The 17,173-nt window shown below is 48.9% G+C and overlaps 3 protein-coding genes across 7 annotated transcripts in view; all 3 read right to left on the reverse strand.

Annotated features, from left to right (window-relative positions):
- The window catches only part of LOC123076947 (LEAF RUST 10 DISEASE-RESISTANCE LOCUS RECEPTOR-LIKE PROTEIN KINASE-like 1.2), a 26,391-nt gene continuing 9,218 nt past the window's right edge, over nucleotides 1-17,173 (reverse strand). Inside the window, exons 1-4 of one of the 5 annotated variants that reach the window (XM_044499118.1) lie at nucleotides 11,400-12,328; nucleotides 1,674-1,706; nucleotides 1,234-1,488; nucleotides 1-1,105 (exon numbers count right to left, since the gene is read on the reverse strand). In XM_044499118.1, coding sequence (XP_044355053.1) covers nucleotides 150-1,105; nucleotides 1,234-1,488; nucleotides 1,674-1,706; nucleotides 11,400-12,102 — 1,947 coding nt within the window. In that variant the 5' untranslated portion in view covers nucleotides 12,103-12,328 and the 3' untranslated portion in view covers nucleotides 1-149. The other 4 variants (XM_044499117.1, XM_044499119.1, XM_044499116.1 and 1 more) reach the window with 4 other exon arrangements.
- Nucleotides 12,603-15,856, reverse strand: LOC123076949 (uncharacterized). The gene has a single exon (XM_044499120.1). It carries the CDS (start codon nucleotides 15,681-15,683, stop codon nucleotides 14,766-14,768), a length of 918 nt encoding a protein of 305 aa, XP_044355055.1. The 5' UTR covers nucleotides 15,684-15,856; the 3' UTR covers nucleotides 12,603-14,765.
- LOC123076950 (uncharacterized) overlaps nucleotides 16,025-17,173 on the reverse strand; it is a 12,860-nt gene continuing 11,711 nt past the window's right edge. Inside the window, exon 2 of the mRNA XM_044499121.1 lies at nucleotides 16,025-16,691. Coding sequence (XP_044355056.1) covers nucleotides 16,684-16,691 — 8 coding nt within the window. The 3' untranslated portion in view covers nucleotides 16,025-16,683. The remainder of the gene's footprint in view (nucleotides 16,692-17,173) is intronic.

Genomic DNA, 17,173 nt, shown 5'->3' on the forward strand with positions numbered 1-17,173 from the left:
TTTTTGTATCATCTCCATCCGAGGTCGTATGCAACCTCGGCAGTCAAAACATTGCAGCACATCGAATACCCCATTTTGCCGAGCTTTAATATTATTTTTTGTTTTGTCAGTGTCAAAGAGTGCCAAAAAGGGCCTATGCAGCTTTCTTTTCAGCATTTGTTGTTAGATAATCCACTAGCATTTGATGCTACCGAGTGGTTAGTCGACTGGCTATGGAATCTATGTATAACAGTGTCGGGCGAGAACTGCAGGCCATCCTTGAGCAAGCACACGTCCTCTTTCTGAGACGCCTTCTTCTTCATGCTATTAGCCCCACAGTCTCCGTCCCTGACGCAAGTCAGGATCTCCACCACCTCCTTGATCGACGGCCTCAGATCCCTCTCCAGCTGCAAGCACTGGAAGGCCACCTCCGCGACGCGATCGATCGTCCTCTTCGTTTCGAGGTTGGTGTCATAGCCGAGCTCCGGATCAACCAGCTGAACAACTAGATGGTTCTGAATCCTGTTGAGGGCCATGTTTGCCAGGTTGATCTCACTGTGGCTCCTGCTCATGTCCACAGCAGGTTTCGATGATATCAGCTCCACCAACACGACGCCGAAGCTGTAGACATCACTCTTGTCGGTCAGCTTGTAGCACTGGTGGTACACCGGGTCGACATAGCCCGGTGTGCCCTGTGGAACAGTCGACACATGGGTGACCTCAAGCGGGAACAGGCGTGACAACCCGAAGTCTGCAACTTTGACATGGAAGCTGTTGTCGAGCAATATGTTGGTTGTCTTCACGTCTCGGTGTATGATCTCCACGGCATGGAGGTAGGCCAGTGCTTCAGCCGTTTCTATGGCGATGTTCAGCCTCAGAGGCCATGTGAGGCCTCGTTCGGCCGCACGGGACCCGTGAAGATGGTCTGCGACCGTCCCATTTGCGATGAACTCGTACACCAGGAGAAGGTCACGGCTCATCCGAGACGTGCAACCATATAAGATCACAAGGTTCTGGTGGAGCAGGCGTGACAAGATGTCAACCTCATTCAGGAACTGCTCAACCCGTCTGTAGTTGTTCTTGTATAGGCGTTTCACCGCAACTACTCTCCCATCCTTGAGTTTTCCTGAATGAAAAAATGCTCAAAGTTGTAATTTATCTAAGCATATAGTTCAAATGTTCAAAGTTGTAATATATCTGCAATTTGACGTGTTAAGATTCACAAGCAACAAGATCGACAAACATGTGCTTTACCTTTGTAGACAGTTCCAAAACCACCATCACCAAGCTCCCTTGAAGCACTAAACCCATCAGTAGCTTCTTCAAGCTCCTCGAAAGTGAAGATATGAGGAGAACCATCCAACTCGAGGTCTTTACTGTATGATGTCATTGATCCACTTCTCATGAACTCATTTGAAGCTACAGCTTGTCTCCGCTTCTTGCGTTTGTACCAGGCAAAACAACCGGAACACACCGCGAACATGAATACAGCCCCGCATACTGGTCCAACTGTCCACAACAACAATATAACACATTAGCAATATGAAGCAACCAAGAAATGTGACTAATTTTGCATCATGTGATTTTACCACCTTGTTCTCCATATTCTGGTACAATATGGAGCACTGGAGGTTAGAACCAAAGGAAAATGAGAAGAAAATATGTGTGCCGAATTGGTCGCTTGAGCTACTCACCTATAATCTCCCATCTTGTTGATTTTCCTTTCCCTGCATAAGAAGACTCCGTAAATATTTCATCATTTATGAAATAATAAACGAGTACAGTAGTCGCTCGACAAATGAGAAGAAAAATATGCGTGCTGAATTGGTATTGTCATGGTAACTCTGTCAGCTTCGACCGTACAATAATCAAACTCCCTTTTGTGACTGGTTAATGAGGAAAATCCAGCAAAGGGTAAATTTCATATTACCAAATGATGGTGGCAATATATCCTGAAGTACATTCCGTAGCAGTCATAATCATACTCCAGTCTCCACATTTAGATCATAAAAAGTACAGCGTTCAATTCAACCTTACACACCTAACTAATTCAACAACAACCAGTTGCAATATATTGACTTCCACATGTTTGAATTTCGAAACATGGACCAGGGAAAAGAAAAGTACTAGGCGCATTGATCGGCGAATACAGGAATAGTTTACTTGCAACGAAACCAAGAACAATGCTGACTAATTCAACCAAATGTATTTTGACTAGGAACCGATAGGCTCAATCAGTGGACTTTATCACTAACTACCAAAAACAAAACAGTAATCTGCAGGAGCTCCAAGAAACCAAGCAAGCACCCTAGAGTTGAAACCACAATATCCGTGTCCAATCAGCATTCTACATCCCTCCTAGCAACAGCGACGTAAAACGCAGTAAATCTTTTCCTGACAGCGATTCTTTGTCAGATGCAACATCAAAAACGTCAGGCTTTTTTGGAGTCACAGAATGGGTCACTGGCACTTGAAATTTTGAGGGGAATGAATACCAGCAGCGGATTAGCTTGATCAAAGAACTAGTGATTGACTAGGCAAAACCATGGTGGCGCTGTCAGTTAATTTTCGTCAACTCACCGCACTTCTCGGGGTGGGAGACGCCGGAGCAGTTGCAGGAAAACCCGGTGCCGTCGCTGGCATACCTGCACTGCCCGCCGCTTGCCTCGCACTTGGGGCAGTCGCCTGACGGCACCGCCCACTCAAGCAGGAACCCTTGCCTCATGCTCTGGACATAGTCGTCGTCGCCATCCGGAAAACCCAGAACCGGCACGACGGAGAGGTTGCAGGCCGGCGGGACAACGCCCGGCTCGCGGTGGCTGCCATACTCCCCGCCGAGGCGGTAGAAGGACCCGTCGGCGCAGCGCGTGCGGCTGAACCCCGGCGGCGCCACCTGCCGCTCCTGCTGCGGCATGGTGCAGTTGTGGAGGATGAGCACCTCCCGGTTCTTCCCGCTGATGGTGTAGGGCCCCAGCCCGAGGCCCAGCGAGATGTTGAACCACCACGGCGGGCAGCCGGCGCGGGGCGGGACGAGGAGGTTGTGGTTCACGGCGACGAGGGAGGAGTTCTCGGCGAAGACCCGGGCGACCTGGTATTGCCCGAGCATGGAGCGGCTGAGGAACGCGTGGCCGCCGTTGCACTTGAGCTGGAAGGACGGGGACCCGCACGCCGGACGGCCGCCGCCCTCCTCCAGCCAGAACGGGTAGGCGATGTTCAGGTCGCCGCATCTCTTGGGCGAGCAGGTTGCGCTGGCCGGCGCCGGCAGCCCGAGAAAGGTAGCGGAGAGCAGCAGCAGGAGGAGCAGTGGCTGGAGCGGCGGCATGGATTGGATTGGGCACGGGGATGGGAAGCGGAGCGGCTGACTAACCGGAGCGGGCGAGGACGAGGACTAAGTTAACGAGAGCAACGGGACAGAACGGATGGCGGGATGTGCGACTTTGAAGATGAAGGACGGTGGCCATGGCGGCTTGACCGGTCAGAGTCAACGCGCTATCTGTTTTCCATTTCCATTATTTATTTATTTTGGTGTATCGCCTTGATTTGTGGGATGCCGTTCCGGAGCGTGGGAGCGCCCGCCACGGCTGGGGACGGCGACGGCGACGGCTTGCCAACCCGCCATTAATGTCGCATGGCCCGGCAGATAAGGAACTGAGGCCAGATAGATTCCTAGGAACTCGATAAAAAAGCGATCAATTCAACGACTGAACTCACCGTTGCCGGCACTCGGCGGCTCCCAGGTGAGGAGGAATCCATCGCTGATGAGCTGTTGGTAGTGGCTGGCATTCACCTCGCCGGACGCCACCAGCACCGGCACGGCGGTGGCGCTGCAGCCCTCCAGAGCGTAGCCGCCGTCGATCCCGCCGGACTCGTTGTACCGACCTCCCGTCCGGACAAACGTGTTGTTCCGGCACACCGTGTCCACCAGCCCCGCTCGGCGCGCTGTCCTCGGCGCCAGCGGCTTGGTACAGTTGTAGAAGACGAGGTTCTGGTTCAGGGGGCTGATGGAGAACGGATGCCCGACTTTAGTGGCCGTGTTGGCCGTCGGGACATGGCAACGAGTTCCGTCGCCGGAGAGATCGAAGTCACCGAGCTTGTGGACGTCGGAGACGAGCAGGGAGCCGTTGTGGAGGAAGATGTGGAGGATCCGGAGCCCGTACTCGGGCTCGTAGTACCCGAGGTAGGGGACGTCGTCCTTGCAGTGGACCTGGAACCCCATCTGGGCGCACCGGTTCTCCTCAGAGCCCGAGACGACCCCGAACGGGATGGAGACTGTCAGGTTGCCGCATTTCCCTGGCGTGCAGCCGCCGACGTCTGCCGCCGCGGCGAGCATCGGCGCCGGGATGATCGTGGAAACGACGACGACAACGGCGGCCAAGAGGAGGAGGCGAGGCCCGGGCCATGGCGACATACGAAAGAGAAGAATCCGACCGTAGTCTCTGGTGACGAAGAGGATGATATAATCTTTTGGCACAAAGTGGATGGAGGAGATGAGCTGCTAGTACTATGAACTGCGATATCGTGACAAGCTAGTAGGCACTCTTGTGTGGGGTTCATGGTACGAGCGAGGGGATATGTGATAAGAGGATGGAGCTTTTCTCTTGGCCAAGTGTGAGTGGTGTGCCGGAAAGTTTGACTGCACAGCTGGGGTGGGTTGCCAACGTCCACACACGCACGAGAACTCCACCAGCCCCCGGTCGTGGTCGAGCAGTGATGCGACCGGACCGGCCAGGATGATGCCAATCCGGGGCCGATCGGTGCCGGGCAGTGCACGCTCTTGTCGGCCATGGATGGACCCATGGCTGAGCTAGTTGGAGTTCAAATTAGGCTGATCGATCGAGTCGTCGGCCGTACGGCAGTCTGGTTGTAGTATATTGCCTTCCTTTCCACTTGTGTTCATGAGCATCTGCTAATCTTAACTAAACTGGTACTGCCCACTTGGAGTAGTTAAGTTTGCAGGCCACATCATCAAGGGGCCGAAGCTTCGTGCAACTAGTACTAGACTATTAATTAGTGTAGTAGTTGCCGCTCTTTGTTTACAGAAAAGAGCACAAAGCACCCGGGCATCTACTCATATTACTTCCTCTGTCTGTAAAGAAACATAAAAGCGTCTAGATTACTACTTCCTCTGTCCTAGAATATAAGAACGTTTTTGATACTATCCTAGTATTAAAAACTCTTATATTTTGGAACTCCCTCACATGGGGTGGACACAAGCATACTGCAAAGATCCCACATGTAAAAAGCTTAGCCGGAGTTTTTATTAGCGAAAACCACGCGTCACATTTGGGTAACAGTCAAAAGTTAACATTTGGGTAACAGGCAACGGTACTACACGTTTACCCGACCGTCACTCGTGGTCACCACGAGGTCAGTACCAAAGCACCATAATCCGCTGGCCAGTGCCGCGGAAACACACAGCACGGCGATGGAATGCATCTAGCCGCTGAAAGAAATGTCAGCCCGAGATAAGGAGAAGAACCAGAGGTAAATCTTCGTAGGGGACCTACGGAAGATGGAAAGGATCGCACTAACCAGCGCAAGGCCAATCGCATGGCACCAACGGACCAAAGATGGATGCCGTGAACCGGAGAAAATCAAGCTAAAACGACCAAATGTCAGCAGGTGTCAAGTTGGTTGGTGCTTGGTGGTGGTACTGTAGGCTATGTTCAAGTGGGCGCACGTCCTGCTAGGGCGAGCAGGAAGGTGGAGGTGCCGCACTGGCCGGGCGTTGATCCGCCATGACTGGGCACGACTGCGGGTCTGCGGCCTTATCCTCTAAATAAGTGAGTGGCATGCTTGATTGCTAGAGTAGGTCGGATCTGTGTTTTGAATTTCGGCCGGAAAAAACGGATTTCGGCCATCTCGGACTGGGGCGAAATATATCTTTGGCCGAAATTGGTCAAATTTGTCAAATTTTGATCAAATTTTGGTCAAATTTCGGCCGAAAAATTTGAAAATGGCCGAAATTCGGCCATCTCGGTCTGGGGCGAGAAAAATCTCAAACCGAAAACCAAAACACAGGGTCGGATAAGGGAAATCGAAGCAAAGGCACTACGGGTAGCTAGCTAGGAAGTGGATGGAGGACAAGATTGGACTGGCGAACTTACGTGGAGGGGGGAGCTCCCATGTCAAGATGAAGCCGTCGTTGATGAGCTGCTCGTACCGGCTCGCGTTCGCTTCGCCGTACGCGCCCACCACTGGCGTGACGGCAGCGTCGCAGCCATCGTAGCTGCCGTAGCCGGCCGTATCGTTGTAACGCCCTCCGGCGCGGACGAACACCTTGCTCGTGTCCCCGCACCCCATCCCCTTTGACGAGGTAAGCCATGACCGAGACCTCTTTGGCCCCGTGATGTGACTGGAACCAAGATGCTTAGCCTGATCATTTCGGTTCCGGCATCTGTGTGCCCTTGTCTTCTACTCCCTCTGTCCCATAATGTAAGACGTTTTTTAATACTAATATAGTGTCAAAAAGGGTCTTACATTATGAGACGGAGGGAGTATCTAGCTAGACTTTAAGTTTGCTACAACCTTCACACTTGACAGGTTACTGGTTACTCCATCCCATAAAAAAGAAGGTTCTATATAGCATGATCAGTCACTGAGTTGAACTTTTAGAAATTACGTAAATGTTTTTCTTGCAAGGGAGAATTCCAGTTCAAACCTAGAGTTCACACGTTTTATTCGGATTATTTCTAGGGAACTAATTTTATTGGGATAGACACAGAGTTTAGATTGTGTAAATGTTTTTCAAAATATTTATAATATTTTAAACTTTGGAGTTCACATACTTATTCGGACGCATTGGAAGACTAGGGCAAAGGGCTAAGGTTCAAAACCCGGACTTCTAACCAGGCTCCACCATTGCAGGAAATTTGTATTCACTACAAGCTATGATCAAGTGGGCGCACGTCCTCTGCGAGCCGGAGGGTGCAGGTGTCGCGCTGGCCGGGCCGGCCGCGCGCGGCTAACGTTGATCGGCCACGACTAGGGACGACTTCGGGTCTACGGCCTTATCCTCAATAAGTGAGTGCCATGATTGATTCTAGTTAGCCAGGACCGTTGATGAAAAGATGATTTGATTTGACGGGTGAACTTACATGTAGGGGCGCTCTCCCATGTCAAGAGGAAGCCATCGCTAATGAGACGCTCGTAGTCGCTCGCGTTCACCTCGCCTGACCACGTCCCCAGCACCGGCGTGACGGCCGCGTCACAGCCCTCGTAGCCGCCCGTATCGTTGTAACGCCCTCCGGCGCGGACGAACACCTTGCTCTTGTTCCCGCACCCCATCCCCGTCCGCACCAGCTCCCCGTCCTCTGCCAGAGCCGCTGCTCCGGCCGCCTCGGGGCAACTGTAAAAGATGAGTTCCAGGTTGCCAGGGTTGATTCTGAACTGGGCGCTCAGCTTGGCGGAGGTGTTCCAGATGGGCACTTGGCAGCTGTTGGGGGCGTGCTGTAACAAGTAGCTCTTGCCCAGATCGACGACGTGCAAGCTGCGCTCCTCGTAGGAGATGTTGAGGATCGCAAAGCCCAAGCTGATGGCTGCAGAGTTCAGTATCACTGGAGTAGTACGGTTCTCAAGGCAGCTGACCTCGAATTCCGGGTAACCACCATAGATTAAAATCGCGGGAGAAACGATTTCGCGGCGGCCTCTCCCAGCAGCTATAGCGGCCGCCATAGCGGGCAATCGCGGCAAATAGCGGAAATTTTTCTGATGGGGGAGATGATTCTGGAGGGATTTGTTGATTGTTGAGCCATTTATAGGGATATGTGGAGGATTTCGCGGCAGCAGCCATAGCGTAGCGGCGAGGCTCCCGGGCAGCTATAGCGCAGCTATCGCGCCTATTTCGCGGGCTATTTTAATCTATGGTAACCACATGTTCTCCCCGTGTCCCAGTCGGGGAGCCAGAACGGGTGAGAGATGGTGGTGTTGCCGCACTTCTTGGCCGAGCAGGCTTCCACTTGTTGCTCGGCCGCGGCCACCGCGAGCATCAGTGGTAGCCACAGGGCCCGGAAGAACCAGCAGCCAGGAGCCATATGAGCAGAAGGCTTGGAAAGATTGATGGAGGGCATCTTATATTGAACACTCTTATATTAAGTGATTTTTTTTTTGAACCGGGCATCTTATATTAAGTGATGGAGGGAGTAGATTCTAATCTCGATACAACTTCACACTTGGCAGGTTACTCCTTACTGTATCCCATAGAAAAAAAGTTCTATAGCATGATCAATCAGTGGGTTTCGTATTTTTTAGAATTTGCGTTTAGAAGGGAGAATTCGAGTTAGAACATGGAGTTCACATATTTTATTCAGATTTTTTGGGGGAACAAATTGCATTCAGATAGATATGCAGTTCAGATTGGCTAGTTTATGGAAAATAATTTCTATTCAGAGTCATTGGAAGGCAACGGCCAAGGGCTACGGTTCAAAACCCGGATAGCGGGCTACGTTGGCCGGATTCTACCATTGTAGGAAATTCTAATTCACCACTCATTGCAACAGATTGTCGCTAAATCGCATGGGGGCGAGCGTGATGGGTCTGCTCCAACTTCGGCACGAGCCTCGGGCGGTTCTTGGTGTTTTTTCAAGTCATTGTTTTTTTTATGATTAACATTGGTTTCCTTCCATTTTTTCCTTACATTTTTATTTTTATTTGTGTTTGCTGCTTTTCATTCTTATGCTTTCTTTTTTTTTCTTTTTCAAATACATGAACATTCTTAAATTCATGAACGTCTGAAATATCATAAGCATTTTTAAAAATCCATGATTTTGAAAACACATGAGCATTTCAGAATTCAATAAACTTTTAAAAACATCATGAGAGTTTCTGAATCCATGAACATTTTTTAAATTTGTGAGTATTTTTTAATTTATAAAAAATATATAAATTTTGGGAACATTTTTAGAAATAATAAATAAACAATTCGAATTTAAAAACCAAAAGTTACTCAATAACCGGTTTTCTACAGAGGGAGAAGTAGCTGGGAGCTCACGGGTTTTTCTTCCGATGGGACGGGCCCTCACATGGGTCGAGCACGTTATACGGACTATCCATTGCATGAAGCGATGAATAATAGCACCCACCATTGTGGGCCAATGTGGTGCAATTCGGCCGTAAGGGTGGAGAAATAAACATTAGCCCACAACTATATATGTCTGAAAGTCTACTTCTGACTGGGCTCTTACAATCCCAAAAAAAAAAAAGACTGGGCTCTTACTGGATTATACTCCTGAAGAAGTGAACGTAGCCAATTTGGCTATAGACTTATTTCAAAAATAAAATAAAAATTAGCCATGGACTTCAGAAGGTCAGAGTTCAGACTAAACTATCCAGAAGCCACTCCTTCCCAACTCTGAGTACTCTGGCTTGGGACGGAGAAAGGAGACGACTGCACACTCTTACTGGACAAGCGCCTCCAAGATATACTATTATAAGTGATCCGGAAAATATATCTAACAAAACCAAGCATGTCACAATTTGACTAGTACAGGCAAGTCGCCCCACGCCTTAGGCAAGCAGGACACCCGGCACGATCAACTCGGCCTTATCCTCGTGCGGTGACTAATAGTATGACTGATTGCTTGGTTCGGTACGGGAAATCCAAGCAAATTAGACACCGCACATCCTAGCTCACCCACGAACTTGATGAATAAAAGATGATTTGACGAGTAAACTTACGTGGAAAGATAGGGGGATGAGGCGGGAGCGCCACATCCCATGTCAGGAGGAAGCCATCGTTGAAGAGCTGCTTGTAGTCGCTCGCGTTCGCCCCCGCTGACGAGGCCGGCACCGGCACCACGACGGCACCGCAGCCCTTCCGAGCGTAATTGCTGTAGTTTCCGGTGGCGTCGTGGGGTACTCCCGCGCGGGCAAGCACCGCCCACTGGTTCCCGCACCTCACGCTCGTCGGCGCCAGCTCTCTGTTCCGACGTGCCGCGGCCGCAGTTCCGTCCTTCTCCGTGCAGTTGTACAGGATGAGGTTCAGGTTGACGGGGGCGATCTTGAACGGGCGGCCCTTCAGTTTGACCGAGGTGTTATAGAACACCGCAAGGCACTTGTCGGTGGCGTTCAACACGTCCAGCTTGCCGACATCAATGGCATGGAAGCTGCGTTCCTCGTAAGAGATGTTGAGGATTTCGAAGCCTCTGTTGAGGGGTATAGAGCTCCGTAGAGTTGGATCGCTGTTGTTGGTGCAAGCGACGTCGTAGCCCGGATGGGGATCAGGACTGCATGATTTTCCCGTAGCTTTGTCGGTGAGCCAGAACGGATCCAAGATGCTGACGTTGCCGCACTTCTTGGTCGAGCAGTCTACCCCCTGCCCGTCCTCGGCCTCCACGAGCATCCATGGCAGCCACCAAGCCCAGAGGACGGCGAGGACGAACCAGCAGCACCCGGGAGACATCGGAGCAGAAGTTTGGGAGAGATTGTGGTGAATGAACGATGAAGGGAGGCACTACTGTGGTCGAAGCTTGAACCACATATGTGGCGTGGCGAACGAGCGGGGTACAGTTGACTGCAAACGGGGGCCAAGCGATCACCGTCCAGGAAGTTTCACAATAATGACGCCATGGACTAGTAAGCCATGGCTTCTGAAATTTGCGTGTAACGACTTTGACGGAGTAAGCCATGACAATGACCCCGTGGACTAGTGATGTGACTTGGAAACAGAATGCTTAGCCTGATCATTTAAGTTCGGCCTACTTTGTGCTCTTGTTTGCTGATGAGTAGATTCTGATATTTGTGCAACCTACACACTTGGCAGATAACAGCCCTCTAACCTTCTTTTTTGTAGGCATTACACCCTTTTTTTTTCAAGCCTTAGCATTTGAAAAATCATAACTTCTCAACCAACTTAGTAATAGCAAATCCTGTAGAATGGTCAGTTTTTTTTTATAAAAAAGTGGATTTGTGATGGTGTCCAAGACTGAGTTGACGGTGTCCGTCGACTGTCTGGCCTCCCCTAGAGCTCCTCCCGACTTGGGGGCGAACAAGGAGATCCATACGGTCCGGACAAATTTGATGAGCCAGTTTTTTGTCCTGCGGACATATGGGGGAGATTCAGTGACTTGTGTCGGAGATCCCCTAATATGCCATAGTGCCGCAAAAAAATATATGAGAGAAAATCTAACTTTCTTTTTGAAAAGGGGTTATACCAATTTGGCTAGCATAGGCTATGGTCGTCTATCACCCCACAACTTGGGCAGGAAGCTAGTACCTCGCTGCCCGGCTGCGGATCAACTTCAGCATTATCCTTTAGTGACTACTAGCATGAATGCATGATGCATTTTCCAACCGGGCACACACCCCTTCCCATGAATGCATGATGCATGATTGATGGCTTGGGTCAATAAAGGGGAAATCCAAGCAAGGGGCCTAGCTAAGCTACAAACTTGACTAAAAGATGATCCGTCGGGTGAACTTACGTGCACGGCGCGGAGGTTCATGCCATGTCAAGCGGAAGCCACCCCTGATGAGCCGCTCATAGTTGCTCGCGTTCGCCCCCGCCGACGAGCCCATCACCGGCGTAACCACGGCGTTGCAGCCCTCCAAAGCGTAGCCGCCGTAGTTCAAGGTCGGGTCATAAGGTACTCCCGCGCGAACAAGCACCTCCCACTCGTCCCCACACCTCACCGTCGTCTGCACCAGCCCTCGATCACGACGTGCCACCGCCGCGGCCGCGGCCTTCTCGGTGCAGTTGTAGAAGATGAGGTTCAGGTTGACGGGGTCGATCCTGAAGGAGGGCCGCAGTTTGACGGAGCTGTTCCAGATGGGCACATGGCAGCTGTTGGTGAATTGCAGCACGTGCAGCTTGCCCACATCAATGACATGCAGGCTGCGGTCCTCGTAAGAGATGTTGAGGACTGCAAAGCCGTCGCTGAAGGGCATAGCGCTCGGTAAAACCCGAGAAGCAAATCCGGTGAAGTTGCTGTCGCAGACGGCCACGAAGTCCGGGGAACCACATGATCTGCCGATCTCCTCGTCGGCGAGCCAGAACGGGTCGGACACGGTGAGGTTGCCGCATCTCTTGGCCGAGCCAGGGCAGCCTTCTCCTTGCTCGTCGGCCGCCGCGGCCACGAGCAGCAGTTGTAGACACAAGGCCAGGAAGAACCTGCTGCTTGCAGACATCGGAGCAGAAGCTTTTGGAAGATGGACAAAGGGCTACGGGGACTTTTGAGGTGTACTACGTGGTGGAAGGAGGGAAGATATATGGAGGCGCCCAGCGCGACGACTAGACTACTAGTGGCCGGAACATTTGACGGGCAAGCGAATCATACGCTACACGAAGTTCCCGAACTGAAACCTTGGACTGGTAGGCAGTGACTACTGAAATTTCCGTTTTTTTCCTTTTGCGGGGCCGTGTAACGACTTTGACGGATTGAGCCATGACCATGACTACCATGAACCCGTGATGTGACTGGAACCAGGATGTTTTGCCCGATCATTTTTAGGTTCGAGCTACTTTGCCCTCTTGTTTGCTAAGGAGTTGATTATGATCTTTGTACAACCTTCACAAATACTCCTAGAGATCTCAGTGACTGCCTTGGGAACTGGCTAAAAAATTTCCAAACAGATAACAAGAAACTGATCTTGGTTGGTACTTCAGCTCTTTTATGGGCGATCTGGAGATGTAGAAATGATATTGTCTTTGATAGAAAAAAAATATTACTGACCCAATGGAAATTGTGAAAATGATGTGTGGTTGGATTTCTGATTGGGCTATTTTGCAGAGAAAGGACCCAGAGGAAAGAATGTTGATGCTGAGAGCAAGACTCATCGAGCAAGTAGCAAGTGATGTTTACAAGGCGACGCAAGGGTGGCGTTTTGGCGTGCTTCGAATTCAGTAGTGAAGGAAGTCTTCTCTTTTGGCGAATCGGATCAAGATGCTGATGCCTGGGTGTGCTGCTAAGCAAAACTGTTTAGAAGTAGTTCGAGTGCCTATTGTTAGACAGTGGCCTCCCCTGTTTTTATTTCCTTGCTTGTCTTCGCTTTGATCTTTGTCTGGGCTGTAATAGGATCAGTTTATGAACTGTAACCTGTCGGATACTTGATGGTTTCTCTAATGGAAATCGGAGGGGAAACCCTCTTTTGCTAAAAAAAAGCAACCTTCGCAATTGGCATGTAATATTATCAAACAAAATTAAAAAAAAACTCCAACCTTCGATTGTCCATTTCTACACCTAGGCTACACTTTTTTTTTCTAACATTAGCATTTGAAAATCAACTTCTCAAACACCTTAGAAGTAGCAAATCCGTAGGAATGCGTGTTTTTTCTATTAAAATGAATCACAACAGATTTCGTAGGATTTTTTTTTTTGGCAAGGCAGATTTTTTAGGATTTTAGTCTTTAGAATTTGTTCTACAGAACATGTTTGAATCTAAAGATTGGATTCCTTCAACAACAAAAAAGCCAATCACCTTGTTTCCAATTCCAAAGCAAATTTCTCCTTGGGTCGATTTCTTTATTTTTCCAATTTAAAAGGAGTACCTAAAGAATCCATCCTAATAAAGAATCCTAAATCAGTATCATGTTAATTAAACATTTTTTATCACCTACTATCCAAGTGTTTTCGTTGTAGTAAACAATATGCCTTGACATTCATTGTTTATGTGGATATGTTCGAGTACCTGAAACATAAAGTGCTTGGTGACGCATGGCTAAGGCTTGAAACCCGGATCACAGACTACGCCTTACGGTGGATTCCCTTTGCTACAATACATGAAAATGTTAATTTCACTTCGTGTGGGAGGAGAGTGATGCCCTACCAGAATAGCAGATGCACTCAGGCACTCAATCATTGCGTTGTTTTATCATATTTAATTATTTGGTGTATTTTTTTTATTTTTATTTTTGCCCCTTTTCTGATTGGCTTCCTTTGATTTAATTTTTTTTATTTCTTTGGTTCTTATTTATTTTATTATTTTCCCTCGTTTCTTTGTAAAGCACTACCGCCTTATTTTCCACACTCTAGTTATCTATTTTACTTTACTTTTGGGGCACACAAACGATCATTTTTCTAATGTACATGCCCACTTCTTTTTAAAGACACGAAAGTGTGTTTACAAATACATGAATATTTTTTCTTAAAATACATACATATCTCTTTTGACATGCATGAATTTCTTTTATTTCATGACATTTTTTTAAATCAATTAGTAGTTTGAAACTAGTAAAGAAAAGATTTACTTGTTATATAAAATTATTTATACACAAATATTTATATACTTTTTTGTGATATGTGAAAATGGTTGGTTTTGGGTGTTCCATATAGTCCAAAAGAATTCGAACAATATTTTAAAAACAAACAAAAAGTATGTATGGATTATTGGGCTGAGCAAGTAGCTTAGTTTTTTAGGGGAAGCTGCGCTAGTAGCTGGACCGTTAACGATGACCAAAGGTCCAAGATTGCCCCAGAAAAATTAATACAGGCACATTAGGCCGAATTTCAAAATAGCCTATTAATTTGCCACTGGGCTGTCAGTGCACCAGTGAACAAGCCCATGATGCCAATTTCAGACGTAGTGCAGACTTGTGAGTTGTGAGGTTCCGACTTCAGAGTTGAGGCTAGGCAGAAGTTCAGAGTCCAGATTAGGCATAGTAGAGAGGCTCATAGTTGAGACCAAAATCGATCTTGGCCCTAGAAGCCACTTGTTGTTCCGTACCACACCCCAGTTCAACTTGTTAACGAACTTGTAATGATGAACATGGCCACGTGCCTACTCAGAGCACCAGTTCCGCTGCTTGCCACAACCGAAGTTTCTGTCACGTCACACGTAGTAGTAGTACGCATTTACGCGATGGACACTGAATGACCTAGCTTAGCTACAAAGTAGAAACTCGATGAAAAGATGGTTCGGCGGGTGAACTTACGTGCAGGTGCAGGCGCAGGGAGAGGTACAGGTTCAGGGAGAGGTGTCGGATGGTCCTCCCATGTCAAGAGGAAGCCGCCGTTGATGAGCTGCTTGTAGTGGCTCGCGCTCACCTTGCTCGTCGTCGTCGAGCCCATCACCGGCACGACGATGGCATTACAGCCCTCCAAGGCGTAGCCACCGTACTTTCCCGTCTCGTCGAAACGCACTCCCGCGCGAGCATACGCGTTGGTCGCGTCCGCGCAACTCAAGTCCACCAGCGCCGTGTCCCGATGCGCCAACGCCTTGGTGCAGTTGTAGAAGACGAGGTTCAGGTTGGCCGGGCTGACCTTAAACGGGGGTGCCAGTTTGCCGGAGGTGTTCCATATCGGAAAATTACAGCCGTTGGAGACGTTCAAGTCTTGCTCTTTTCGTAGATCAACGACGCGCAGACTGCTTTCCTCGTAGGAGATGTTGAGAATTGTAAAGCCGGTTAATCCAGAGCTCCGAAGAACTGGGGTAGGAGTACCTTCAGTTCTATTGCAATTGACCTCAAAATCCAAAGAACCACACGATCTTCCCGCCTCCATGTCGGGGAGCCAGAACGGTTGTGAGATATTGAGGTGGCCGCACCTCTTGGCCGAGCAGCCTTCCCCTTGGTGCTCCTCGGGCCACGCGAGCATCACTGGCAGCCACCATACCACCCAGACAAACACCAAGAACAAGCAGCTTGTAGTAGCCATCAGAAGGGAAGATTTGCCCGTGGGGCGGTTGAGATATGTGTATGAGAGAGGAGATGCAGTGGTCGAAGAGTGATATATGTGGACGCCGAGCGAGTGGAGTACAAACGGTCGCAACATTTGACTGGAAAATCGGGGCAAAAGCTATCATCGTCCACTAATTCTCTCAACCACGCCTTGGACTTGTAAGCCATGGTCTCTGAATTTCTGTCCCCATTGACGGGTTAGTCATCAACGTGACCTCTGTGTGCCCGTGATGTGACAGGAAACACAATGCTTAATTAGGCTGGTTCCTTCTGCGACCCTGCTATACATACAACGGAATGCCTGTCCAACACTGTATGATTAGAGACAATTATAGATAATTCAGTTTGTGGGCCATAGCATTTAGAGATGATATGCTCTTTAGTCGTACTGGTCGGATGAGAAAACCATTATACGCAGAGCAGTTTCGTTCCTTCTGTATCGATCATCGGCTACTTCATCCTCTTGTCGGCTATCTAGCTATAGATTCTAATGCTGTCATATATACGACGTTTTATGCCCGACGCTCACACTCGTACAACGGTGCCGATTAAGACGTCCCTGGACCCTGCATCCGACGATGGGTGAAAGCATAGGTTGAAAGACGTCGGACGCATAGCAGTTCCGAATTCTAATCCTTGTACAATATTCAAACTTCATATGTATTGGTCGCACATATATCCAAATAAAACAAAAACAAGATCAAGAAATAAAATGGTTTGAAATAGAACTTCATACACTTCAGGATTTGGACACGCGGTTCAAGAAATAAAACGTTTTAAATAAAAAATAAGAAAAAAGAAAACGAAAACGCCCACGTTGCGACGAATGACGCACTACATGTGCACAATTGTCAGCGCCGAAGAAAGTAGGAGCAACCCTTAACTAGTGATTTCATTAAATGGCCCGTTTCCTAAAAAAATGTGTACCCCGCGTATTGTTCATTTAATGGACGGACCCAGACAGGGCTGGCCCTGTATTTTGGGAGGCCCTAGGCAAACTCGAGGACATGGGCCTCGCGTTTCAGATCACTTTATTTTCTTTTTCTCCTTTTCTCAGCACTCGACAAATGCTTTTTCTTAGGCAAGATGGCAGGCTAATGTCCTAAAATAAGGAAGAAAAGAGGATACAAAGAATTAGAATTTTATACATTGGATGATTGTGACCCTAGACATGTACACAACATGATAAAAAATTAGGATGGATCATGGATGAATAGTTGAATACGTACTAAAGAATCAAAGAAACTACTGAAGAAGTTTAGCTTTGGATGGAATCGGGGGATGGAACAGGAATATGGTACATGGATGGATACATACTGTATTGCCGCCTTGCCGGATGCTGGATGGCTGAGCGGCGTGTGCAGGGACGACAACCAGCGGCGGCCGAGGCGCCAAGTGACACGCCGACGGTCAACGATAGGATGAAGTCACGAAGATGAACCGACAAGGGACGAAGGCACGAGACCAGATCTTCGATTGATTTGTTTCACACAGAAGCGAAGCGAGCGGCCGTGTGGCTGGCGTGACGCTTCGCGATCGCTACCTAGGGGGCACCAAGCTATGGCATGTCCTTTCGTTTCTCTT

The sequence above is a fragment of the Triticum aestivum genome, chromosome 3D (genome assembly GCF_018294505.1).
Source record: "Triticum aestivum cultivar Chinese Spring chromosome 3D, IWGSC CS RefSeq v2.1, whole genome shotgun sequence".
Taxonomy (NCBI): domain Eukaryota; kingdom Viridiplantae; phylum Streptophyta; class Magnoliopsida; order Poales; family Poaceae; genus Triticum; species Triticum aestivum.